Source organism: Erpetoichthys calabaricus, chromosome 1, assembly GCF_900747795.2.
Source record: "Erpetoichthys calabaricus chromosome 1, fErpCal1.3, whole genome shotgun sequence".
Taxonomy (NCBI): domain Eukaryota; kingdom Metazoa; phylum Chordata; class Cladistia; order Polypteriformes; family Polypteridae; genus Erpetoichthys; species Erpetoichthys calabaricus.
The window spans coordinates 71,230,901-71,257,243 of record NC_041394.2 but is presented as its reverse complement, the minus strand read 5'-3'; the positions used below and the strand labels follow the sequence as shown (position 1 = coordinate 71,257,243).

Genomic DNA, 26,343 nt, shown 5'->3' with positions numbered 1-26,343 from the left:
CACAGAGCTGGTTCAAGGACTGCTAAGGTTGAAGGTGTAAAAGTCACCAAAACTCTGCTAAATCCATAGCTGAAGAGTTCCAAACTTCCACTGGCATTAATGTAAGCACAAAAACTGTGAAGTGCAAGCTTCATGGTTTCTATGACCAAGCAGCTGCATGCAAGCCAAGCATCAGATGGAGTGGTGTAAATCACACCACCACTGAACTGTGAAGCAGTGGAAATGTGTCCTATGAAGTGATGAATCACACTTCGCTGTCAGTCAGATGGGCAAGTCTGGGTTTTGTGGATGCCGGGAGAACGTTACCTGCCTGACTGCATTGTGCTAACCGTGAAGTTTGGTGGAGGAGGGATAATGGTTGGGGAAGTTTTTCAGGGTTTGGGCTAGGCCCCTTACTTCCAGTTCCAGTACTTCCTTAATACTTCAGGATACAAAAACATTTTGGACAATGCTATACAGTAATCCCTCCTCCATCGCGGGGGTTGCGTTCCAGAGCCACCCGCGAAATAAGGAAATCCGCGAAGTAGAAACCATATGTTTATATGGTTATTTTTATATTGTCATGCTTGGGTCACAGATTTGCGCAGAAACACAGGAGGTTGTAGAGAGACAGGAACGTTATTCAAACACTGCAAACAAACATTTGTCTCTTTTTCAAAAGTTTAAACTGTGCTCCATGACAAGACAGAGATGACAGTTCAGTCTCACAATTAAAAGAATGCAAACATATTTTCCTCTTCAAAGGAGCAAACAAATCAATAGTGCTGTTTGGCTTTTAAGTATGCGAAGCACCCGCGGCACAAAGCTGTTGAAGGCGGCAGCTCACACCCCATCAGTGAGGAGCAGAGAGAGAGAGAGAGAGACAAACAAAAATCAATACGTGCCCTTCGAGCTTTTAAGTATGCGAAGCACTGTTCAGCATGTCGTTTCAGGAAGCAGCTGCACAAAAGATAGCAACGTGAAGATAATCTTTCAGTATTTTTAGACGAGCGTCCGTATCGTCTAGGTGTGCGAACAGCCCCCCTGCTCACACCCCCTACGTCAGCGCAAGAGAGAGAGAGAGAAAGTAAGTTGGGTAGCTTCTCAGCCATCTGCCAATAGCGTCCCTTGTATGAAATCAACTGGGCAAACCAACTGAGGAAGCATGTACCAGAAATTAAAAGACCCATTGTCCACAGAAACCCGCGAAGCAGCAAAAAATCCGCGATATATATTTAAATATGCTTACATATAAAATCCGCGATGGAGTGAAGCCGCGAAAGGCGAAGCGCGATATAGCGAGGGATTACTGTATTTCCAACTTTGTGGAAACAGTTTAGGGAAGGCTCTTTTCTATTCCAGCATAACTGTGCCCAATTGCACAAAACAAGGTCCATAATGACACGGTTGGATAAATTTCGTGTGGAAGGACTTGACTGGCCCGCACAGAACCCTGACCTCAACCCCATCGAGCACCTTTGGGATGAACAAGAATGGAGATAGCAGGTCAAGCCTTCTCGTCCAACATCAGTGCCTGACCTCATAAATGCTCTACAGAATGAACGGGCACAAATTCCCACACTCCAAAGTTTTGTGGAAAGCCCTCCAAAAAGAGTGGAAGCTGTTATAGCTGCAAAGGGGGGGACCAACTCCATATTAAAGTCTATGTATTTGAATGCAAAGTCATTAACGTCCCTGTTGGTGTAATGGTCAGGCATCCCAACGCTTTTGTCCATATAGTGTGCATCACATTCATTTCCACAACAGGTGTTTGTCTCCACTAAGTGTTTATTCTGAACATACCACATAGAATTACTACTTTTCCATTCATTAATTATTACTTCTGATTTAGCCATCTTTACACTTTTTGAACCGGTCTTCTCCATGAAAGAATTACGGAAACTCAAATCTTGCTAGCAAGTATGAAATCAGCCCAAGACTAGGCAATTGGAGAGTATTCAAAGTTACCAATTAACCCAACTACTTTATGACGTCAGAGCAAACACAATAAATGCAGTGGCACGTGCACAGTGATGTGGCCAAGATAGTCTATAACACTATACGTGAAGAAAGTTTTGGGGTAACAAGGATGGAGAAATGCAGCTTTCTGCAGCAGTTAACAAAATAGCCAAAATAGCCAAATTCTTCTGTTCTTGTAAATTTTAAATTATTTATGATAAGTTCTGCACACTGATTTGGACATCTAAGCAGTGCTTCCTCTCCTTTTTGGTAGTCTGTGAGTGTAAAACAGGTGGCAATTTTTTTGTTTCAATTCAATGATTTTCTCTAGGGACTATTTCTTGTTCTCTATTTTCCTTTGCCCAAGATGAAATGCTTCAAAACAGATAACCTTCAATCAGAGGTGGGTAGTAACGAGTTACATTTACTTGAGTAACTTTTAAAAAAAATTGTACTTCTAAGAGTAGTTTTACTGCACCATACTTTTTACTTTTACTTGAGTACATTTGTGAAGAAGAAACACTACTCTTATTCCGTTACATTGGGCAACACTTGAATCGTTACTTTTTTTCCATTAGATACAGTACGCTATATTTCTGCCAGAGAGAATCTGCCAGTGGATCTACTGCATGACTGTTTCACCAATCAGACATAGCAACAATAATCACAAGACTCCCGTTTCACAAATCAGACGTAGCCATGCAGTCACATGACCACACACAAACTGTCGGGTCCTAGCGGCACAAATTCCTCACAGACAGCAGACAGGGAAAGAAAGAATACTGTACTTGAAAAATGAGAGCCAACTTCTTCTGAAGCTTAACTATCACTTCACTGAGTGAAGAACAAGCACGGTTTAACCAAACATGCACAGACAGTCATGGTAAAGTGAGACTTCTTGAACGTGCACAAGCTGCCTTGCTCTAATGTTATTTTCTATCAGTTGTGCTATTTGGAGGGCAAGTGAATATGCAGTATTATACTGTCAGTGTACAGCAGGGGTGCCCACACTGTTTTCGGCTTGCGTGCTACTTTTAAAATGACCAGGTCAAAATGATCTACCTACATACACACTGAGTATATTTTATACATAAAATATACATTGTCGTACCTTGCATAACTGAATAACCCTTATGGCACAATAACAATTCAATACATTTATAGTGACTACAGTATTTGGATTTAATAATCTTCATATGGGAAAAGGCTGACTCGCATAAATAAGTAGAGCCGAATAATGCAGTCAAGGAGGTAGCACATTTCCTCATGTTTGGGTACTTTTCCTCTGTGAGTAAGTTCCAAAACTGTCCATGAGCCCCATACTTCAGGTGAATGTCATCCTGTAGTGTCAAAATCTCATCCTCCACTGTAGAGGAGTTTTAGGTGAAACAGTGTTGCAATTTTTGATGCGGGTGAATCACCCTCAACATCTTCCCTAAATGGATAGCACTTAAATGTAGTGACTGGCTCAAGTAAAGCTGAGTCTTGAAACCGTCTGTCAAAGTCTGACAGACAATTTTCAATTTGCTCTGTGTAGCGTATACTGTCAAGTTGCGCACACGCCTTCCATTGCGTCTCCTGCGAGGTTTTGGCTGTTCTCCAAATCAAGGCGCTGCAGCTTTGAGTACAGATGTTGCATTTTTCATTTGAAAGGATTAACTGAGCTAATCATATTGACCATGGTTTTCCCTTTTCCTTACAGCTGTAAATTAAGCTCATTCAACATATTGGTCAGATCGGAAAAAAAATGCCAAGTCTAGCGGCCATTGATTGTTATTAAGTTGCTTGTATTCTACATGTTTAATGACAAGGAGAAAGTCCTTTTTCTCCAGCCAGGGGTCTTGAAATCTCAGCAGGAATTTTTCCCTAGTCATCTGCCTCAACAAAGGCCTCACCATCTTGGAAGGACTTCTTATGCTTAATGATCGAGTGACTCACCCGGAACGATGCTTCGGTGTGTCTGCCTTTGCTTTTGAATTCAGCCGAGTGAAAAATGACAGCTGTTTCATTAACTGTGATTTTAGTTCCCTCTCCTTTCTTTCTCAGATCGCTTTTCGGAAGGAAGTCAGTTTCGTAGTTTTTAGGAACAGTTCAAAAGTGCCTTTCCACATTTTCCTTCTTTGGAATAGCAATGATATATTGACAGATCAGACAAATGCTCTTCGATTGTGACATTGTGAGAGAAAAAAATCCTCTTCCAATTCCACATCCAGCCCATAACCAACAAATTTTTTTTTTTTAAATCCCTTCTTTAGTCGATATAAATTGGAAGGCTAACTAGATCACTTAGATAGCCGGAGTTTTGCAGTAGCTCGCGATCAGGGATGACCAGTGTGTTAGAAGAAAAGATCTCAGACTGGCCGCCCTGTATGTCAATCAAGTGGCAAATGCCATTGGGAGGATATATGATAAACTAACATTTTTAAAAAATTTTTTTTGAATGCAACGCAATCTACCTGTCGATCGCGATTGACGTATTGGGCATCCCTAATGTACAGTATATCTTGTAAGTAGTTTGCACTGTTCAAACGTACATGTTACCTACTGTAGGTATTGGCTTCAAAAGCTTTGTTGTGAAAAACTGAGATTTGGAACTTTGTGTTATTTGTGCATCTTTATTTTTTAAAGATGTTATTTATTTTTACTCATTTTTTTATTTTATTATTTGGAAATAGCAGAATTTGCACATTATTTTATATTTTTGTCTGTCTTATTACAACATTTCTAAAAAATAAATAATTTATTATGATCAGTTACTCAGCTCAAATCACCTGACTTGGTTTGACTAAGCTGGCCAAACAGCATGGCACATAAAGTCTCACTAAAATGCCTAGCAGCTCCTTCTGTACGAGACAGAAGCAGTTAGGAGAAAAACAAATCAAGAAATGTAAACACTGCACTCTTTATACTGCCTTTTCTTTGCTATGCTTAAAAAGATTTTTTAAAAAGAAGGTCTCAGTTTGAGGGATTGTTGCACAATTAAATTACCATATATAGTTTCACTGCGTTGCATTATTTGTGCTGAAGACAAACTATGATTATGCCATAATTATTATAAAATAAATATTCATACAACATAATAAAGAACTATGATTTAAGTAATTGTTAATTTTTAACCAGATTTAGTTTTATATACTGCTTTCTATAGTGAACAGCTTCCTAAAGCACTTTACAAGCATAAAACCAAAAGAACAGGGATATTAACAGAGATTTTCTGCCTGCTCTCTAACCACAGACTGGAAACATCGTCTTTGATTATGTTTATTTAATGATTTGCAAACCTGCACGGAGGATAGCTGGACCATAAAACTGGGACACTTAATTTTTTACAATAGTACTCTGAATTTTAGGGGCATTATAACCACAAACCACTTTTTTGTTAGAAATAGCCCATAATTGGCTTTTATCTCAACTTAACAGAACATATAAACATTAACTTAGCATCTTTTGAGACAACAGAACAGATATCAAAAAAGAAACTTCATTAGCACACTATAATCACTACAAGGGCTTTGTCAGCCTCTGATCCACGATTCCAGACCCAAGAAACAGTTTCTACAGCCACATGTCTTCATCAGTGCATAACTCTACAGTCTAGCCTAACTTTCAAGGTGGAAGAACACAATTATCTTTGTTTGTTTGAACTGGTTTTGCCAAGTGCGCTAGGTCCACAGCTTTTGTGTGTGGACACACATGCACAGCTTACAGGGAATGGAGCCTGTAATGTAGATTTATGCCTTCATCCATTTCTACAACTTGCTTAAACCTTGTCAAGGATGTGAAGAGATTATACATATCTCGGTATCATTGGATGCAAAGCAGGAATCAAGCTAGATAGGATAGATAGGTGCACAATTCATTCCTATGCGACAGGTAACTTGATGTTTAAGAGATTCAATGAATTTTGTTATGCAGCATAAAATACCACAGTACAGCCAGATCTTTGTGCCAGACTCTCAATTAATTCTTAGTTATTTGTATATTGTAGGTAGCATATAAGATTGAAAATGCTAGGCAGTCTGTATAGTGTGGTGAAGGTCAATGATCAAAGCAGATCAGGAGACAAACATATAGTAACACTGAAAAGATTAAGTGGATTAGATCAAATTTAAAGGAATTTAAAAAAAATACAAAAATATACAAAATTATGTTGTATACTTTGAGTGATTGTATGCATTTTAAATTTTTATGTATGAACTATAGCCCCTTATGCACAAGGTGTCCCGCCAGCAGGATACAGACCGATTTTAAAGTTGTTTGTGTATGTTACCATAATCCCACAAGTTAATCAAAAACAATAACGGTATTTTACATTCCCAAGAATGTCTTCTTTCAATTTCCATGTTGTCTGCTCTGTTTCATTATTAAATTAGGCAATTTGCACATGTATACTCTCAGGCAAGCAGTGTGTCACAATGAGTGAATCTGCTTTTATCAAAGATCTCAACCCCCCCTTTCAACAGAACTGTATCACTCTGCTCACTTTGCGTTGTTGTAAGCGCATGACAGAAAAAAGGCATTTTAGATTGTGGCTTGTTCATGGTATAATCCACCCAGCCACCACCCCTTTTGAAAGGGATCGACTGTGCCGTCTATTTTTATCACATTTTGATCGTGCTCTCCATCTCCCACACACCCCAGTCGGAAACAAGCATAATTACAAACAGAGGTTAAATTTGAAGTGCAGACTTTTTGGAGGAGTTCAGGTGGGATTATGAAGTGAGTGTGATTAGAAATGGGACAAAAAAAATTCACACAGCTCTGCTGGCAATGTTGGGGGAGGAGCAGATTATACCGTGAATAATTCTCATGATCTTACGTCTCAGTGACTGCCACATGCAACTTAAAAGTGGCTGGGAAACATTGCTTTAGATGTATGTGTCTGTATGACTAGCTCTGTGCTCAGGGATGCTAGCAAAGGCACTGTCCCGACACCTGTAACCAAGCACTGGAAGAATTTGGGATGAAAATGTATGTACTTAAGTTTATTCCAGATGTGAAATGACAGAAAACAAAAATCAAATAATTAAAAACACACCAAACTTTTGTGGGGCAACTGCAACAGAAGGCAGGACAAGATAGCTGAATTGTAGCAGAAAAACCCCAATCTATTATACAAAATGTAATCTCTCCCTCTCTCTGTGTTTAGTGGTAAACAGAAATTGTTTAATGGACTGGGAAGAAAAATAAATTTGAAAGTAAAGGTTTTGATTAGTAAATAATTGTACATATGAAAAAATGTTAAAAATTGTTTATTTATTTCTTCTGAGTAATGTGTGTGTGTTTGTATATATTTGTTTTTAAACTGGTACTGCAATACTTCCTTTGCGAGATTGTTTAGGTGCAAGAGGCTACATGTTTGGAAAAAGGAAACTATTTTTTCAAACAGGGAAATGGGGAACAACTTGTGCCAAACAGTATATTTTACAATGCCATGGGATATAACATTTAAACTCGATACAGTGATAGCTGATAGATTGGGACACAAAAGAAAATTAAATTCCAGGGTTGTGCAACGTAAAATGTCTTTGTTATGTACTATAAAGTTCAGTTTTTTTGAAGAGAAATCCCACAAGCCACAAATGTTTTTGTGCTTTATTTAGTTTATATTGTTGTAAACAAATGTTTCTTTAAAATTTTAAATCTTGTACTCGCTTCTCTTTAGACATTTGCATCAGTAAGTTATTTATTTTTGGGTACTAGGGGGCTTTGCCCCCTGCTCGCCAACCCCTCTACCCCCACCAGCACTACGTGATGTTGTGAAGTGGGGAGCTGAACGCACTCCAACAAGATAGCTCCGAAATCCCTCTTAAACGGTGATACAATGGGAAACAAATAACAGTTGTTTATTTTACCTCCCCTTTGCTCGATCAGCTGCTGCTGCTGCCGTGCCATGTGATCTGCTATTCACTCACCTATCCTTTTCCTCCTCAACAACCCCCTATAGCTATACGCCGTTGTGAACAGAGGGGCTGAATTTCACCTATGCATCTAAACCCTCTTTGATATTAGAAAGTAAATTCTTAACTTACTGTCTCGATCATAGTCAGCTGCTCAGCTATTAGGCTAGAAGGAAAATCCAGCACACCACTAAAGTCCATGTATGAAAAATCACTGTCTGGGTTCTCAGGTGGGGAGCACAGAGGAGGGGCAGATTTTGTTGCTGCTAAAGAGAAATAAAAAGAAAAAAAATTAGGCACATTATTAAAAAAGGGTAAAATCAACAACAATGTTTATCTCTATAGCACATTTTAACACACAGGATCTATCTTTAAATGCTTTACAATATGTCAAAGAAACAGTTATAAGCAAAGAAAAACAAATTAAAATTATTTTATAGAATAATGATGAATAACATATAAAAATAAATAGCACACTCCTACATAAAACATATATAATTAATAGAATAGTAGAGTCTTTATATACGGAATCGATTTTCAAGTCCCAAAAGAGTAGTTCATCATTTTGATAGGTATGAACAATAAATACAGTAAATGCCAATCCAGACTGGTATATAGTTTCCTGGGAAGTACCAGCAGAGAGGCCTGTTTGGCACAATATCAATTTATATCAAGTAATGAGAAACTGCCAAGATTTGCCTGTTTAAGCAAGTTGCCTTTAAATAGCCAAGATCTCCAGATACATGTAATCTGACAAAGACACAGCTCAGTCCCGATAGTACAGAAGATAGTTATGTGACCTACCTTGTGCCTTCCCTTTGCCATCAGCTGCATTACTCTTAATTGACTGCAATAATTTTTTTGCCCTTCGTTTCAAATCACAGCCCCGGAATTCTCTCTGTAAGAACCCATACAATTTATCTAAAAGAGATGGATCCCTCAACTCGTGGAAGTCCTCAGGATAGTCCTCAAACCAGGTGGAGAAAACAGAGGAGACAGCACTGCAGAAAGATAAGGGGAAGAATTTACTATAAGCATTTTCTTCTCACACGCTTAGGAAGAGTCATCAAAAATGTAGTTAATTACCTTTTAAGTTCCAGTTGTTTTTGGGTGTTATTTACTGTAGTATCCTCCAGTGTCAGCAGCGAGTACTCTATTCTGCAAGGGGAAAAATACATTTCTGAGACATCCAGTCATTCTTGGTGTCCTATTACACTCTTGGGATTACAAAAGCAAAGCTACCAGTCACACAACTTACACACAGATCAAAAAGTTCGCTGAGGTGAACAGAGTAAATTACAGTGAAAAGATCACTTACTTCTCCAGAAGGATGGTCAGAACCACTTTTGTATTGCTGAAAGCCCGATATGTAGCCAGAAACACAGATGTGTAAGACGAATCCCCTGTATGGAATGAGTCCAACAGATGTTGGATAAGTTTGTCTAGTCTCCCAGCTTTGATTACACGGATTCGACATGTCTCACTTAGTCCAGCACTATCCTGAGCAGAGAAAAATAAGGCAAACAGACAAACCTGATGACAAAATGCACAGGGAAAACATAGATAAACAGACAATGACTGATGAATTTCACCAAAATTTTAAATTTCTTGTTCTTGCTCACTTAAAAAAATGCAGATGTTTCCATTACTCCATCTCCCAGAGCTAAATATGTGAGTACCAACTGACATATTTAACTCCTCTATGCACTCAACATAAAAGGTATAAACATTGTACTTGGGACTAAAATGAACATGATTCAGAGGAAAGGAGGGGAGTCACTCTGTGGCTCCTTGTCTAATATTGTATTAATGATTAGATGGAAGGGAAAACAGAAAAACTAATAGGACTGTATTAAAATTAGAACAGCTGGTAGAAAATGTAAAAAAAATCAAACCTCATAGACAAATAGATGAATTAGTGGGCGAACATTACATAAATATAACACCATACTATTTTAAACACACTCCTTGGAAGTTTTACAGATGGAAAACCATACTATTTTTTCAGTTGACAGTTTGACTGGTTTAATAGAATTCATCATGGTTTTATAGTGAAGTTATGAATGCCATAGACCAGTTTCTGAACTGCTATTTTTTAAACATGCTGCAGTCCGTCCCCGTCTAAAAAAGGCAGAATTAGATCCTGGAGTTTTAGCCAATTTTCGTCCAATTTCCCAACTGCCATTTCTGGCTAAAATTCTAGAAAGAATTATTTATGATCAATTGGTTGACCACCTTAACTCCAATAATTTATTTGAGATCTACTAATTAGGCTTTAGGCGTTATCATAGTGTTGAAACGGCACTCCTGAAAGTGTTCAACGACATCTCTCTTTTTACTGACTCAGGTGATGCAACAGTCCTTGTCCGCCTTGACCTGTCTGCTGCCTTTGACACCATTGACCATGAGATATTGCTGTTGCGGCTTGAACATCTTGTTGGGCTTAAAGGGGCTGCTCTTAACTGGTTCAGGCCATATTTAACTGGTAGACACTTTTCAGTGACTTTTAATTCCTCTTCTTCATCTACTGCTCCTCTTAAATATGGTGTTCCTCAGGGATCCATTTTGGGTCCTATTTGATTCTCCATACACTTTCACCCTATTGGAGCGATTTTTAGGAAATGTAACATTTCTTTTCACTGCTATGCTGATGATACTCAGGTTTATATTCCTGTCTGCAACTCTACAACAAATCAACTCCACAACTGTCTGTCTGAACCAAGATCCTGGATGGCTAATAATTTTCTTGATCTAAATCAAAATAAAATGGAGGTACTTATATAGTGGGTCCATCAGCTAAAGCCCAAATTGGTCTTGGACTTCTCGGCTCTTTCTCTGTCTTTTCCAAACCTCAAGTCTGCAATCTTGGTGTTACCTTTCATAGTAAACTCTCTTTTGAGAAACAAGTAAATTCTGCAGTCAAAAGTTGCTTTTTCCAACTACGTCTATTAGGTAAGATAAAGCCTTTTTTATCTTTTAGGGTTCTTGAGATAGCTACCATCCATTTTCCAACCCGCTGAATCCAAACACAGGGTCACGGGGGTCTGCTGGAGCCAATCCCAGCCAACACAGGGCACAAGGCAGGAACCAATCCTGGGCAGGGTGCCAACCCACCGCAGGACACACACAAACACACCCACACACCAAGTACACACTAGGGCCAATTTAGAATCACCAATCCACCTAACCTGCATGTCTTTGGGCTGTGGGAGGAAACCGGAGCGCCCGGAGGAAACCCACGCAGATGCGGGGAGAACATGTAAACTCCACGCAGGGAGGACCCGGGAAGCGAACCCGGGTCTCCTAACTGCGAGGCAGCAGCGCTACCACTGTGCCACCGTGCCGCCCAGATAGCTACTCATGCGTTTATTTTTTCTCGCCTCGATTACTGCAACTTGCTGTATTATGGGATTAACAAATCTCTGATACACAGGTTACAGTTGGTCCAAAATGTTGCCGCTCGCTTTTTGGTTGGGACAAGAAAGTATGACTCTGTTTCTCCTATTTTAGCTTCTTTACACTGGCTGCCTGTCAGTTTTCGAATTGATTTTAAAATCTTGCTGCTAGTTTTTAAATCTTTACATGGGCTTGCTCCTGCCTATTTATCTGAACTGTGTGTTTTACATCAGCCATCTAGAGGCTTAGATCTTCTGGTCAGCTGTCTCTGGTTGTCCATCGTACCAAATGTAAAACCAAGAAGAACAGGGCTTTTGCAGCTGTTGCGCCTCGCCTGTGGAACTCTTTACCTCATCACATAAAGGAGTCGTCTACAATTGAACTGTTCAAAACAAGATTAAAAACTTATTTCTATTCACTTGCATTCCATGACCTTCAGTAATACTGATGGTTTCCTCTTTGTGATTATATAACATTAATTATATTTTTTATGTATATAACATTACTTCTATTTATTATGTATTTTATTTTACATTCATATATTTCTATTTATGTTTTATGTTAATTGTTTTGTTTTTCTTTTATTCTATTATTGTAAAGCACTTTGGCCACAGCATTACTATGTTGTTTTAAATGTGCTATATAAATAGACATTGACATTGCTACACCACACTGCCTAACAACAAACTGGAATTCTTATGTGGTACTTCAGTTACATTGTGTGTACTGTTTAAGGTCTATTACTTGCTAATAATTTCTCTACACTTAACACAGTGCTGCCATAATAATGTTTCACTGGTTACAGGACGTTTTATGAGATAAACTTTTATTTGTCAGTGTGGTTAGGTTTCTCACATAGTCTAGCTTTGGCTATATTTCTGTTGTTACTTTTAAAACTTTCTGTCTTACTATACTATAGACCAGTGTTTCCCAACCTCGGTCCTGCGGGCACACTGTGGCTGCAGGTTTTTGTTCCAACCAGCTTCTGTTTTTAATTGGACTCCTGGGCTAATTAAGCGATGTGTTATTTCCCAAGTTCTGTGTTTTGGGGAACAATACAGAAATTAGAAAACTAAATTTGGAAAAAATATATATATTATATATATATTATATATAATAAAATGTACCAAGCAGTTATATGGGAATAATGTATTTTTTTCTTTTTAATAATATTTTCATCTTGATTTTTTCATTCTACTTTTCTAGGTGTTCTAATTGTTTAATTAATCCATTATTTACTAATTAGTGGGTCTGATGCTAAAGTAGTTGCAGCCTTTGATTATTCAGTGTTGTTTGCCAGCGTGTCTGCTCTGCTCATTTTTAATTGTCATTAGTAAGATACAACGAAGGGAAAAAACTGCACAGAGAAAGGGCAAAATACAATGAAATCAACAAAAGAGAGTTAAGCATTTAAATCTATAGCAAAAGCAGAAATATTTCTAAATATCTTATAAATATAAAAATCATGCTGTTGTGGTTTTCTTAATGGAGAATAAAAGAAAAATAATACCAGCTAATTAAATGAGATCAGTGTTATCAGGTGTTGTCACTGATTAGGAATCTGGTTGGAACAAAAACCCAGGACCGAGGTTGGCAAACACTGCCACAGACAAACCTCTTTGAATCCCAGACTGTTACGAACTTCTCAATGCACTAATCAATGCAATCCTTTAGCATTTTTTGCCACGGTCATCACAAAATTCAAAACAAATAACTACAATCAAAAATTTCTCAGGGGTGGGGGTTGATTTGTTTTCAATCCGATGTTTTTTTTGTAAAAATTGATCTATTTACATGGAATGATTACAATAAAATCAATAAAATTATAAAAAAAAAATCCAATCAATTATTTCTTTACAGCCCATCTTCACAGAACATAGGGTCATACATATTTTTATAAAGAAAACAAGGCAGTGTACAAGGCTAATTCAAATACCAGATACTGTAAAATTATGGGAAAATGCAGGGACCTATCATACCTATCAAACGCATTTAAAGGAATGAAACATTGGAATGTATTTTCATCTTCCTGTTTTCAGGACGACCAATCAATGCACATTGGAACTATGGTAATTAAGAACAAACAACACATGAATACTGACACAGTCCGACATGAAGTTGATACCTATGTGACCTACACACTAACACACAAGTGATGAAGACCATCTGAAACACATGCTCCCTTTCACCAAGACTATGTAGACCAAGTGAAATGCAGGCTTGTTCAAACATGTTCAGATGGCTAAGTACAGCACCTTTCAGAGATTTACATGAATATAAACTCATGCCCCCAACACCCCGGCTCCCGACACAAACACTTTTGACAAGCTGACACTTGTTTGTTGTTTACTTTTTTTAGTGCCAGGGTGTGGCCAGCAGTTCTACATATTTTCTTCAGAAAACCAACACTGCAAAACATCTCAGGCAGATAATGTGGATTTTAGAGTTTGGGGTTTCATACAGTAAAAGAAGATATGGGAAAACCCGAAATATGCCAAATGAAAGAAGAAAAAAAAAAAAAGTAAAGTTGTTATACAATAACAATGACTGTGCTAGTCAGGTCACTCCTCACCTTACTGGTGCTCGGCTGCAGTTGGAGATGTTTCACTGTAACAGTGTAAATGGCACCGTCATCACACTCCTCAGTGACAGAGGTGGGAGGAGGCTAGAAGAAAGACAAAAGAAAATAGTTAGATCCATATTGGATTGGTATACAACATATGACTAAGATGGGGTGAAAAGACAACAATTAGATGCTTTTTCCAATTGTCAGCTGTTCGGTCATAGAAGACTCTTGTGCAGAAAGCAGACATTTAATGATTCTTTGCTTGAAAATGGACACAAATTCACAACAAGCAATTACAAAGTCAAAAGCAGATTTAGAACATGTTCTCTATGACCCAGACAAAGAAACTGCAAACAAACCCAAGGACACCCTTTTGGTTTAGTAAGGAAAGAATAGCCTGCGAGAACTGCATTTGCAACACTACTCGAGTCACCACCACCAAGATTACACTAAGGCCCCATGGGCAAAGGTGCAACCCAAAGCATGCCTAAACAAACATTTCCAGATTTATATTACATTTCTGTAAAACTCTGAATGTTCTCAGAGGGGCCATAACCTTTACCAGCCTGATGGCATCTGAAGTTGAGTTGCACCACTGCCCCTAAAACTGCACAATGTTCTTTCTCTCCATAACCATCAGTTTGATTTTTCACATGCAGAGCATTCAGTCTCTGTCCCCAATACTCTTTTTTTTCTGAAAAATGACTGGATAAAAAATTCCAAATCATCTTTTGCATTCTACCGAAGATGAAATCATATAGGAAGTATCAACAGCAAGAAGCGTGCCAGCCAAGATCGAGTGTTGCATACCGTTTCCAAAGAACAGTACCACTTAGTCTTCATAGATCCAGATGAACCTCCAAATGTATCCTGCAAAAACAATCCATGAAAATTCAGGCAACAGCTGTAGGCCTGCACTGCCTAAAATGTTAAACTACCACAAGTAATCTAGTCAAAACAGTGGGCCAGCTCTGTTGCACCAGGCGTCTGTTCCCTTGGCTGTGTGGCGCTGAAGGCTAGAAAGTGGCTGACTGACAGCCGAAATGCAGAATCATCTATCTTCTTGTGTCATTTCTGGTGGTCTCTGCCAGATACAGACCAATTGGCATGCCTAAATGCTAACTGTAAACATTTTTTTTCTAAACTGGTCCTATTATACATAACCCAGTAAAGTGAAAGGCTGTCAAAAAATATGCATTAGAAATAATATGAATAGAAGAAGAATGATTCAGCAACTATTACCTTTGGAACATGTGTTGTATTGCTGATAAAGTATTACCCTAACAGGCACTATATGAAACTGAGCTCATGCTCTGACTGTGTTGCAGACTGATGGACAGACCAAGTGCAGTAACTATACAAGCCTTATCACTTTTATCACAAAGATTCAGTTGGCTGCTCATTAGTACTAGTAATGTCTAAATGTTTTTCTCGTTATAAGGCAAGCAAGCAACCAAAAGGTGCTGCTTAAAATAACTATCAGCATGCCGCAATCACGTGAGGTTGCCTAAAATAAAATTTAATGAGTTGTGCTGTGAGTACGTAACAGCCCATTATCAACCTGCTTTTTGAACTAGTGAAGCAAGTAGTTCTCCCTCTGAGACAAACTAAACGGCCTATCATTGTAAAACTGAGGCAGGCTCAAGCAGGCATCTCAGTTTGGGTATGGGATCTTTTTCCCCCAACACCTGTAGAATCAAAAATCATCCACTAGTTAAAAGCTCAGCTTTCAGGCATCTTATAATATTTCACATTGTTCAGAAGTCTGCCTTGGTCTCCTGCTGCTGCACCATGACCACACATTCCACACACAAACACTTGAAATGAGCTGAATGATGCCCAGAGCCTAGAGTGAAAATGTGATTTCCTTTACGCCAGCCACCATATCTTACATGTTGCCATCTTTAAATATCATAGCAAATATACACCACCACTGGGCCAAAATATCAACCTGACCAACATAATACAGAAGATAGCATGATGTTAGATGGCGGCTAGTTAACAAATTTGCCTTCATAAGAAGGTGTCTTTCCAGGTTCAGCTGGATTCAAGTACACATTTACACAAGATACAACTATAGTAGAACTCATCGTGATGCAATCAAATGTTTTGGTTTTTTTATTATAAGCTATTCCTAATGCTTGATCTTTATGACTTCAAACATCCACAGTGACCAAACACAGACTCACTCTTAACGCCAACAGTTCAAATCCTCAGATCCCATCATTACTTCAAAGTTATGACAGAAACATATCTACACTGCTCTAACATCTCTATCTAGGTAGGAGATCAAATGCAAATATGTATAAAATATGTGCATGTTAAGGGAAAGTAAAATTTTAATATTAATGGAAGCATGAGTACTGGAAGAATATTCCACCCAAAAAATATTTTTTTTTGTGTTACTGCATAGTGGTGGCTGAAAAAAAGCAAACATTTTAGTCTCACGTTTTAATGCAGAATGGAGAAAAAGGAGGTTATGCTATAAAAGAACTCATTGGTGGCCTGTGCTATGCAATGGCAATCGATGTGTATAATGTCCATAGAAAAAAGTAAAGTTACTCATGTTGCATAATCCACGTGTGTTATCCAGTCGCTTGCTCAGAATGTGTGGAACATATGCTTTTTTTCCTAAGATATTGCGATAATTACTTCCAGAATTATCAGCATGCACATATACAGGAAATCCAAATACTTATGAGGGTTACTTTTTGAGTTAAAGGCAGAACTCTTAACCAAAGAATGATGAGGAGAGGCAAGTCTTCAAGTCAAAAAGTCAATTCTATGAAGCTTTGGGTTTACAGTTTATTTTGATAATTCCAGAAGTAATTAATAATGTTAGAAAAAATAATGTGTTTTTCACTTTTTGAGCAAGCAACTAGATAACATATGAATTATGGGACATGATCAAAGTGAGATTTTTTTTTCTTTTTTTCAAATGGAGGTTTTTCCATATTATTTGCAGTTCTACAGCACTGGCCGCAATTTAGTTCTCTTATGGCATTAATTTCTGTCTCTCCGTTCTACGTGAAAACATGAGATTAAAATTTACTCTTGGCCCCCATTATGAAGTGCACAAGGTAAGTAACATAAAAAATATAACTTTTGAGCGGAATATTCCTTTAAGTGATCACACAAGTCAATGGGTATCTTCTGTACAGAAGGCTACATGGGATCAAGTTAACCTGCAGGCAGTGTGTTGTAGTGGTTGAGGCTTTGGACTTCAAACTCCACTACTTACAACTGTGTGACCATGAGCAAGTCACTTCACCTACTGCTCCAACTCAGAAAAACCAAAAGGAAGAAATGTAACAAATTGTACCATAAATGTTGCAAGTCACCTTGGATAAAAGAGTCAGCCAACTAAGTAAATGTAATCTATGTCAGCCCAGTTTCCATAAAGATCCAATATATGATTCACTACATAAAGAGGTACTTTTCTATTATTGTGAAGCAAATCAGTTTGAAATTATTAGACTGGCCTACCCCAACCACAAATACTAACCATAAAGTTAGTGGGGGTGGAGCATAGTTACCTATAGGTCCCTAATGTTAATATCCCCTTTGGGTGCGTCACGCTGGGCAGCCCACTGTAAAACAAAAAATTCTCATGTGGATGGCAGTTAATCCAGATGATCCTCAATATGTTATCTTGTCATAGGATTAAAACAGAGAGGCACATGATTTTCAGAAGTTTCTACTGTCATCACACCTCAGGTGGACTTTAGTAGCAAGGACAGGGGTGAAGGGATCAATACCAATCAAAGTCTTTCATTACTTTTAAAAACTAAACTGTTGAATAATAAAATCAGAATGACAGGAGTGGCCAGCGCATACGGCCTCACAGCTCCAGAACCCTGTGTTCAGTTTTTGTCCATGTGGAGTCTGAGCATTCGAACTGATTCGAGGCTGTTCCTCCTATATCACAAAAACGGTTGTGGAATAATTGCAACTGTAGGTGTGAGCTTGTGCATGTGGTTGTGCCCAGCCACGAACTGGTCTTCTAACTTGATTTAGGTACCCCAGACACAAACGAGTTTCTGATGATAGACAGAAGAGCGCTTCTTTGGTAAAACCTAATTTATTTAATAATCATTACTTTAGAATAATTGTAACCATTATAAGAATGAAAGAACTGACCTGATGCCGGTATACTCTTCATCTACAATCAGGTACGACCCATTTGAAGCTTGCCCTCCTCACCGCAGCCCCCCTGTGTTTAGCTGCTGTCCTCTCTATATTGTCGTCTCCAGCCCTTCCTTAAAGACAGCCTGTCCTTTGGCACTCGCTCCATGTGGCGGCTTTTCCCCCACTAATGTTATCTGACTTACCTGCAGCCTCCGTGTTCGCTCCTTCTCTTTTTGTTTCCGTCTGTACCCCGCCTATTTTTAACTTTCTTCTTTCCCCCCACAAAGGCAGAACCAAACACTGGTTAGCCGCAGGCTGTTTACTTCTAAACGACCAGGTGGCAATTGGAGTTGCCCTTTTCAACGCTTCTCGTTTTTCGGTGCCTTCTGTCGAACTGAGCTCTCCAGGTATATAAAGGCCGTCCCCGCCTACCCCAGTTCATTGGTTCAGTCGATATAAATATTTTGTTTCACAGAAGTCTCTCTAGCAACTCTTGTTCCTGTCATTGACAATATCACAGCTTGCTCTGGAGTTTCACGTATAACCAAACGGCTCCACTGACGCTTTTTTTTCTACCAGTCTTTAATGTACAGTACATTCAAAGAAAGCCAAACCTGAACGAAAAAAAATCTTTTCCTGAGCCGCAGCAGTTCAGCGTCAGTGTCTTTGATGCCGCACCTCTCCTCCTTGGTGCTGTAAGTGTGAGGTAGACGCGAAGGAGAGAGAGAGACGTAAATAAAAGGGGAACTGCACTTGCACAACTTCAGCGCACGCGGGCTAAATATAGTCCGATCAAAAGGCCTGCGATGGCCTGAAGGGGGCGCCCTAAGCCTACCAAGCCTTTAACAAAAGAAGCTTATGAGCAGACAAAGGCAGAATGAACCTCTAATTTTAGGGAGACATCAGTGGCTGGTCCGACAGGTTTCACGAAGCAAACATGAGAAAGGAGAGAAAAAAAAATGACTAAAAGAAGGGATTGTCGTGTTTTTTCTGCTTTTTGCAACTGGCTCTGTCTTATCTGACATTAAAAAATCTAAAGCCTAAAAAGGCTGAAAATACGTAAACAATAGGTAAGTTTGCATCATCCTCATAATAGGTTTAAACTGTTCACTGTATGACTTAAGGACGAAAGGGTAAATAAAGTTTAACATAATGTTATTAAAAAAACACCACAATAACAAGATGCCCCAAATGAAATGTTTTAATTATACTGAAACAAGATTCACCCCGTGAACGCAGCATTTACGAATAAGTCTGCTTGGCCAGTACAAACAAAATTATTTTTTTGGTCCATTATACACAATTACAGTCATGCACAACGTACTGTAGGCATGACGCATGAGCAAAAGGACGGAGAACTAAGCAAATGTCTAGTGGTTAAGCAAAAATAGTCAAGCACAGGCTTCCTTTGGGGTAGCTGATCTACGTCTTGCAACTTTAAAATTCTCCAGAGTGCAACACACACACACGCACACACACACACGCTTCTGACCAGACTGGCTGTAGTCTTCACTCTACATTTTCAACTTTTAAAGACTCTCTAAGCAAATATAGCTGTTGGCTCCCATTAGTTAGTATTTGTTATGAAATGACATGGACATCTTACACGTAGTTTAAAAAGGCCACCATTATGCTGCTAAATGGTGGCCACTGACCATCAGTTTGATGACAATTAGACAATCTTATTTTAAAAAGGGGGTATTCAAAACATTAGTACTACTCTCAGGCTTCTCATTACACATCCCTCAAGCATTGTTCTCGTAATTAGAGCATTAGCCTCGCAGTTGGGAGATCTGGGGACCTGGGTTCGCTTCCCGGGTCCTCCCTGCGTGGAGTTTGCATGTTCTCCCCGTGTCTGTGTGGGTTTTCTCCGGGCGCTCCGGTTTCCTCCCACATTCCAAAGACATGCAGGTTAGGTGGATTGGCGATTCTGAATTGTCCCTAGTGTGTGCTTGGTGTATGGGTGTGTTTGTGTGTGTCCTGCGGTGGGTTGGCACCCTGCCCAGGATTGGTTCCTGCCTTGTGCCCTGTGTTGGCTGGGATTGGCTCCAGCAGACCCCCGTGACCCTGTGTTCGGATTCAGCGGGTTGGAAAATGAATGAATGAATGAATGAATAATCTAGACAAGAACAGGTCATTCTGCCCAACAAAGCTCACCAGTCCAATCAATTCAAGTCTTCCAAAATAACACCAAGTCTAGTTTTGAAGGTCCCTAAAGTCCTACTATCTACCACACAACTTGGTAACCTATTGCAAGTGTCTATGGTTCTCTGTATAAAGAAAAACTACCTAAGTGTTTGTGCTCAGTTTACTCAATTCTGTCCCTGTGTTCATGATGAACTCTTTTTAAAGCAACAGTCTCAAACCACTGTACCAATTCCCTTCATAATTTTCAACACCTCAATCATGTCTCCTCAAAATCTCATTTTGTTTAAAGTGAAAAGACTCAGCTCTTTTAATCTTTCCTCATAGCTCATCCCCTGTAGCCCTGGAATCACCCTAGTCGCTCTTGTCTGGACTTTTGCTAGTACTGCTATCTCTTTTTTGTAGGTAAAGGATATGCTTGGGGCCCCCTGGAGGTATTAGCAAAGGAGAGTGAGAGAAAGAACAAAACTGAATGCCATTATGAAGAAAGCTGCAGATCCTCTCTCTGACACACTAACGCAGATTAGGTTCAGCCAATGAATCATTCAGCAGAAGTGCATTAGAAAACACTACTGGGATTCCTTCACACCAACAGCAATACGCCTGCATAATGCCTCACTGTGACTGTGATTACAAAGTAAAAAGTTTTCTTACTTTTATTTTTCTTTCTTTTTAATCATTCTGGTGACAAGCATGTGTTGTTTGTCATAATATTCACTCAAAATAATTATTTATTGAACTTCTGTAAAAAGTCAAATTTCCCCCGTGACAAAAATAGTTTATTCTGCATCTATTTATTCTGCATTTTAAGTCTTTCAAGATCATAATAGTTATAACTTGGTTATTTTTTCTGTGGTGGGGTTTGTTTCCTGCCTTGCGCCCTGTGTTGGCTGGGATTGGCTCCAGCAGACCCCCGTGACCCCGTAGTTAGGATATAGCGGGCTGGATAATGGATGGATGGATGGTTATTTTTTGAGGCATTGATGAGAAAACATTTATAGTAGTTAATTTGTAAAGATGTGAAATCACAATAATGTGGATGGGCAGCAGAATTGCCATAAAGTTAGCACTGTTGCTACATACAATAGTTCTGGAGATGTTTTTTTTTTATTATTTGGAAGTGATCATTGCCTATATGCATTGTATGTTTATGCCTGCATGTTTGTTTTACCTCATAGAATTCCTTCCATATCCTAATATGCAATATGTTATTTGGCAACACTAAAACACACCAGTAGGACTAATTTTATCTAGTGTTGGTTTCTGCCTTGTGTCTGTCGATTTTATAATACAACAGCAAGACGAAGCTATTCTATTACAAAGGGGAAAGATATTTAAAAAAAGGAAACGATACAAAGGGTCACACGATGAGTGAGCAATGTGAATTTGACCAAAAGACTTGTGGTTTGCAGCAGTCTAAAACCTTGTCCAATAAGCCACACTGTTTTATTGTTTAAGAATGCTCTTCTCAGCCATTTCAAGAAAGTAACCTGAGGCTGGCTCTTTATTTCCACACTTATAAGCAACGCCTTTCACTCCCTGGAGCTAAACCACTGAAATACCATACACATAATTTTTAAAGAGTTAACAGTTAATATTATAAGAGAATAGTCAAAGAATGGGGAATGCTTGGGACAACAAACAATATTTACAAGTAGAGATCTGTAATATATTCTTTACAGCTGCAGCGCAGGGAGGCGGTAATAAATGATCAGGATCACACAGTCAGACCTGAACTGATAACCTTGTGAATAAAAGTTAATTTCCTTTGCCACTAAGCTACACTGCCTTAGTGGAACTCCCAGGAACAGACAAGTTTGTGTTATAATAAATAGCCGTTGCATAAATGGCCCTTTAAAGCACCGTTCTGAGAGATTTCAAGACGAGAAGGTTCACACTCTGAGGCTAAATGCCTGAATACATTAGTAAACAAGTCAGGCTTCTGAGAATGCCGCAACTGAGTCAACGAGCTGTCAGCAGCCAGCGTTGGTAGGCGGGTCACAGACACTTCAGGCTCCTAATGAGCTGATGGATTAGTGCAGCACTGCTCACTCATCAGTATTTTCAGTATAGTGTCTGAAATGTATGCAGGGAGGGGGGTGCTCTTCTGACACACTGGTGCAGTGATCTGAAGTGTCATGGTCATTTTTCGCAACCACATGAGTTAGGATGCAGCAAAATACTGCTGGTTTCCACAATATGACATTACTGCTGAAATACAAGCATAGCACATCTCTGTCATAATAGCAACTCTCTGACCAGAAAACACAAAAAGCCAAGTAAAACTTAATGCCAAAGTCAATGATAGCAAACTGAAAAGAACGATTTACACTTGAGCACAAAGGCCGATTTGGATTTACAGTATTTACCAATATAACTTGTAAAATTATGGCAACATTTCTGACTGACTGCGCACAAGTTATATAAAAATAACATTCTGAAACCCACATCAGTCAATTATAAGGTCAAATTCTGGAGGATGGGCAGAGCTTACATTGTCAGCACTGGACATAAGGTAGCAATCGGGACATCATTCCATTATAGGGCCCAAATTTGCCCACACCCACACATGTATAGGATCAACTGAGAAACAGTAATGTTCCCTTTTATTATTTTTGTAGTTTTGGTTTCTCCTTTTTCAACATTTCATCTTTGTATGTCTAATATTTGGAAATAATTCTAGCTTCCATGGCATCATTCTGGGCACAAGAGTTTAGCAGTGACAGTGCCTCCTCTTGTTCACATATAACACCAATTAATGGTGGTCATTGATCAGTGTTTAAGCTTAGAAAGCCACACAGGGATTCAGAGTCATGCAATGTTATGTTTTTTTTAGTAAGCTCCTTCCCACTACAACCACACTGGCTACTCAAGTTTTAATTTATGACAATTTGCAAACCACAAAAATTTTCCCCAAGCTATTATAAATATCATTTACATAAAAATGACAACCACTGATCTACCAAAACCGGACTGCCCTCTCCAAAAACTTTACACTGGAGAATTAAAAAATAAAATAAATGAACTAATTATTATTATAAAGACGTGTGGCTTAATGGCTTTGGTGCTTGGCTACAAACAACAAGGCAGCTACTTCAACTTCAACTACACTGCCTCATTATGCAACTTCAGTTGCAAAAACCTGTGTTATAGTTCTGTATTTGTAAAGAGCTTGGAAATAAATGTACATAATACCATTTTGTTACTGGCTATAAATTAAAATAACCCAGTTTATGTGTTATTAAAAAAAACACTGAATGTAACCTGGGTCTGCCAGTTTAAAAGCATTTTGAACCCTACGAATGCTGATAGAGTCAACTCAACATTCACATCTTGGAGAAGTCCATAGTGTAAAACTGTGCCAAATATACAATCAGAATAATTCATAGAATAAAAAAATTCTATATTTGTACAAGTATGGCTTTATAAACAGGAAGAAAACATCAGGGAATCATTTAAGTCATGTCATTTTTATCTAGTACAGGAAAAACAAAAACAAACAAAAATAAACTTTCCGCAAAAGGAATTATTTTTGGGAGTTCCTCATGTACAAACAGGAAAAATATCTTCCAAAGAATCAGATAAACTATTTAATTTGATCTAAAATGGGACAAACAAACAAAAAATACTTCTGATAAATGTGCTTCAAGCCAACCATGCAACACATTCAATTGGAATTTGAAATATTCAGTGCTTACAGCACTAACAGTCCTAATCCGGATATACCAATTGTGTGAGAGGTTAATTACAAATGTGATATTAAAACACATGGATTGTATATTAATCAAATTAAAAACATCATTACTTTTAGCAAGTGACAGCCTGGAATACCAAAATTCATTGAACTATTTTCTGAACGTGCTTATTCCACTAGGTATTTTTCCAAATAGTAAGATGGATTAATTGAATAAACAATTATAAAGACTTAACTACATTTTGCTACACTAAATAGAATCAAAATCACATTCAAGGCTGGTGGTGCCTGCCTGTGCCCCTAGTATAAGATTAAGCAGGTTCAGTTCAGCGCAGAGGAAAACACTTCAGCGGATCGTAAAGACTGCCCAGCAGATCATCGGCTGTTCTTTACCCTCTCTGGATGAACTGCACAGCTCTCGCTGCCTCAGGAAAGCAGAAAATATCTTAAAAGACTCCTCACACCCCGCTCATGACATGTTCCAACTGTTGCCATCAGGCAAAACATATAGGAGCATCAAAACAAAGACTAATAGACTGAATAAAAGTTTCTACCCTGTTGCTATCAGGGCACTGAATGCCACTTAATCATCTCCAATGCAACAGTGCAATAGAGATGACATCTTGTGCAATAGTGTTCATGTGCAATTAAGGTCTTATGTTGAATGTTTGTGTTCTACCTTATTTCTTCTTATCCTTTTGTAATTATATTTATTTATATTTTGACACCACAGGGACTGCACCTAATTTCGTTGTATTTGTTACAATGACAATAAAGCTATTCTGATAAATGGATGGATGAGCGGCATTGTAGTGCAGCAGCTAGCATTGCTTCCTCACAGCTCCAGTGCCTCATCACACTTTCTCCAGGTACTCCTTTTTTCCTTCAACACCAAGAATTGAAATGGCTGACAGTTCTTAATTGGTCAAGTTTGAGAGTAATGTGGATGTGTGCATGAATGTCCCTTTTGATGGGACCTTTTTTTCCATCTAGAGAATTCCTGCCCTGCACCTTGACTGCTTGGATAAGCTTCAGAAACCCTACACCTGAACAAGGTAGGAAGTGAAAATGGATGGACAAGTAGAATCAAATTTACAATTGTTTGTTTTTTTTGGTTTGGGTGCAGATTATCACTATTTCAAATTATGTTGAATTTCAATTGCAAGAACTATACCACCATATCCTACAGCAAAGTAGTAGGAACGTTTTATGTAGATACTGTATATATATATATATATATATATATATATATATATATATATATATATATATATATATATATATATATATATATAATTTGCAGCTGGAGATCCACAAAGGGAGAAAATGAATGACGTATCATAAAGTAGTTTTTATTTCTGAGCTTTCAGCCCCTACCAGGAGCCTTCATCAGAGGATAACGCTTAGACTTACAAGAATCAAAGGCAATATATAGAAAAAATTACATAGTGAGGGGCTAAGTCAGTGTGAACAGGGAGGGGGGGTTATTGGTTATAAGGACTCACAATCACTGATCTACACGCATACTAAATCAACAGGACATACATTTAACTGGGACAATGTACAAGTAAGATTTAAGGCCAGTACCAAAAGTGCCAGAGAGCTGGCCGAATCTTGGCTATCAAATGAGAATGCCATCAACAGACATTTGGACATAAATCCAGCATATGCAAACTTAAGAAGAACACACTGACTTAGCCCCCCCTCCCCATAATTTTTGTTATATATTGCCTTTGATTCTTGTAAGTCTAAGCATTATCCTCTGATGAAGGCCCCTGGCAGGAGCTGAAAGCTCAGGAAAAAAAACTACTTTATGATACGTGATTCATTTTCTCCCTTTGTGGATCTCCAGCTGCAACTATGCAAACTGTATCACAGACCTTCTCTTCTATATATATATATATATATATATATATATATATATATATATATATACATATTTCTGACAATAATGGCTAACAGTGCCTACTATTTATATTTGGAAACACAGACTTAGGATTTGTGGCAGGTGTGTAAGATGTAAAGTAGAAAATCCAAAGAATTGCAAAAATGTTCACTGTGCTTGGTTGTTATTATTTTCCCCCCCACACAACTGTGGAATTTTCAAAGGTTATAATTTATTTAATTCCAGTAAAGAACCTCCATATTGACAGTTATTAAATGGTAATATTGTTGCAAGGAATAACAGAGAACTAAGTCATGTTATCACGCTTTCCCTGCAGAGAGTCCTCTTTGTAAATGTCACCATTGGGACATACTGTACATACTGTAATTACTAAGTAATAGACCATCTGCTTTAGGGCTAACTATGACAGCTGTTGCATACCATCCCAAAACACTGCATTTTTAGTACTGTATTCAACTAAATCTTTTGTCCCCCATTGTAAACAAGATGATCCTCAAAAATACTGTTGTTTTTCAGGTTGCCACACAACTGGAGTTATAACTGTGCACGCATGTTAATTTCACCATGCTGCCGGAACAGGCCCTTGCAATCCATAATAGGGTAAGTCAGTGAAAAAGCCTAGCCAAGTTTAAATGCTTTCATCAAAGGGTCATTCTTCTTCAAAGTAAAA

General features: G+C 38.4%; 1 protein-coding gene across 8 annotated transcripts in view; it reads right to left on the bottom strand.

Moving 5' to 3' along the window:
- rgl2 (ral guanine nucleotide dissociation stimulator-like 2) overlaps positions 1-26,343 on the bottom strand; it is a 90,453-nt gene that overhangs the window by 39,353 nt on the left and 24,757 nt on the right. For 4 of the 8 annotated variants that reach the window (XM_051929288.1, XM_028801544.2, XM_028801534.2 and 1 more), the window contains exons 3-8: positions 14,611-14,670; positions 13,807-13,899; positions 9,157-9,338; positions 8,925-8,996; positions 8,643-8,839; positions 7,971-8,104 (exon numbers count right to left, since the gene is read on the bottom strand). In XM_051929288.1, the coding sequence (XP_051785248.1) occupies positions 7,971-8,104; positions 8,643-8,839; positions 8,925-8,996; positions 9,157-9,338; positions 13,807-13,899; positions 14,611-14,670 (738 nt within the window). Of the gene's footprint in view, positions 1-7,970; positions 8,105-8,642; positions 8,840-8,924; positions 8,997-9,156; positions 9,339-13,806; positions 13,900-14,610; positions 14,671-18,131; positions 18,511-18,542; positions 18,625-26,343 lie in introns of those variants that run through there. The other 4 variants (XM_028801585.2, XM_028801578.2, XM_051929298.1 and 1 more) reach the window with 4 other exon arrangements.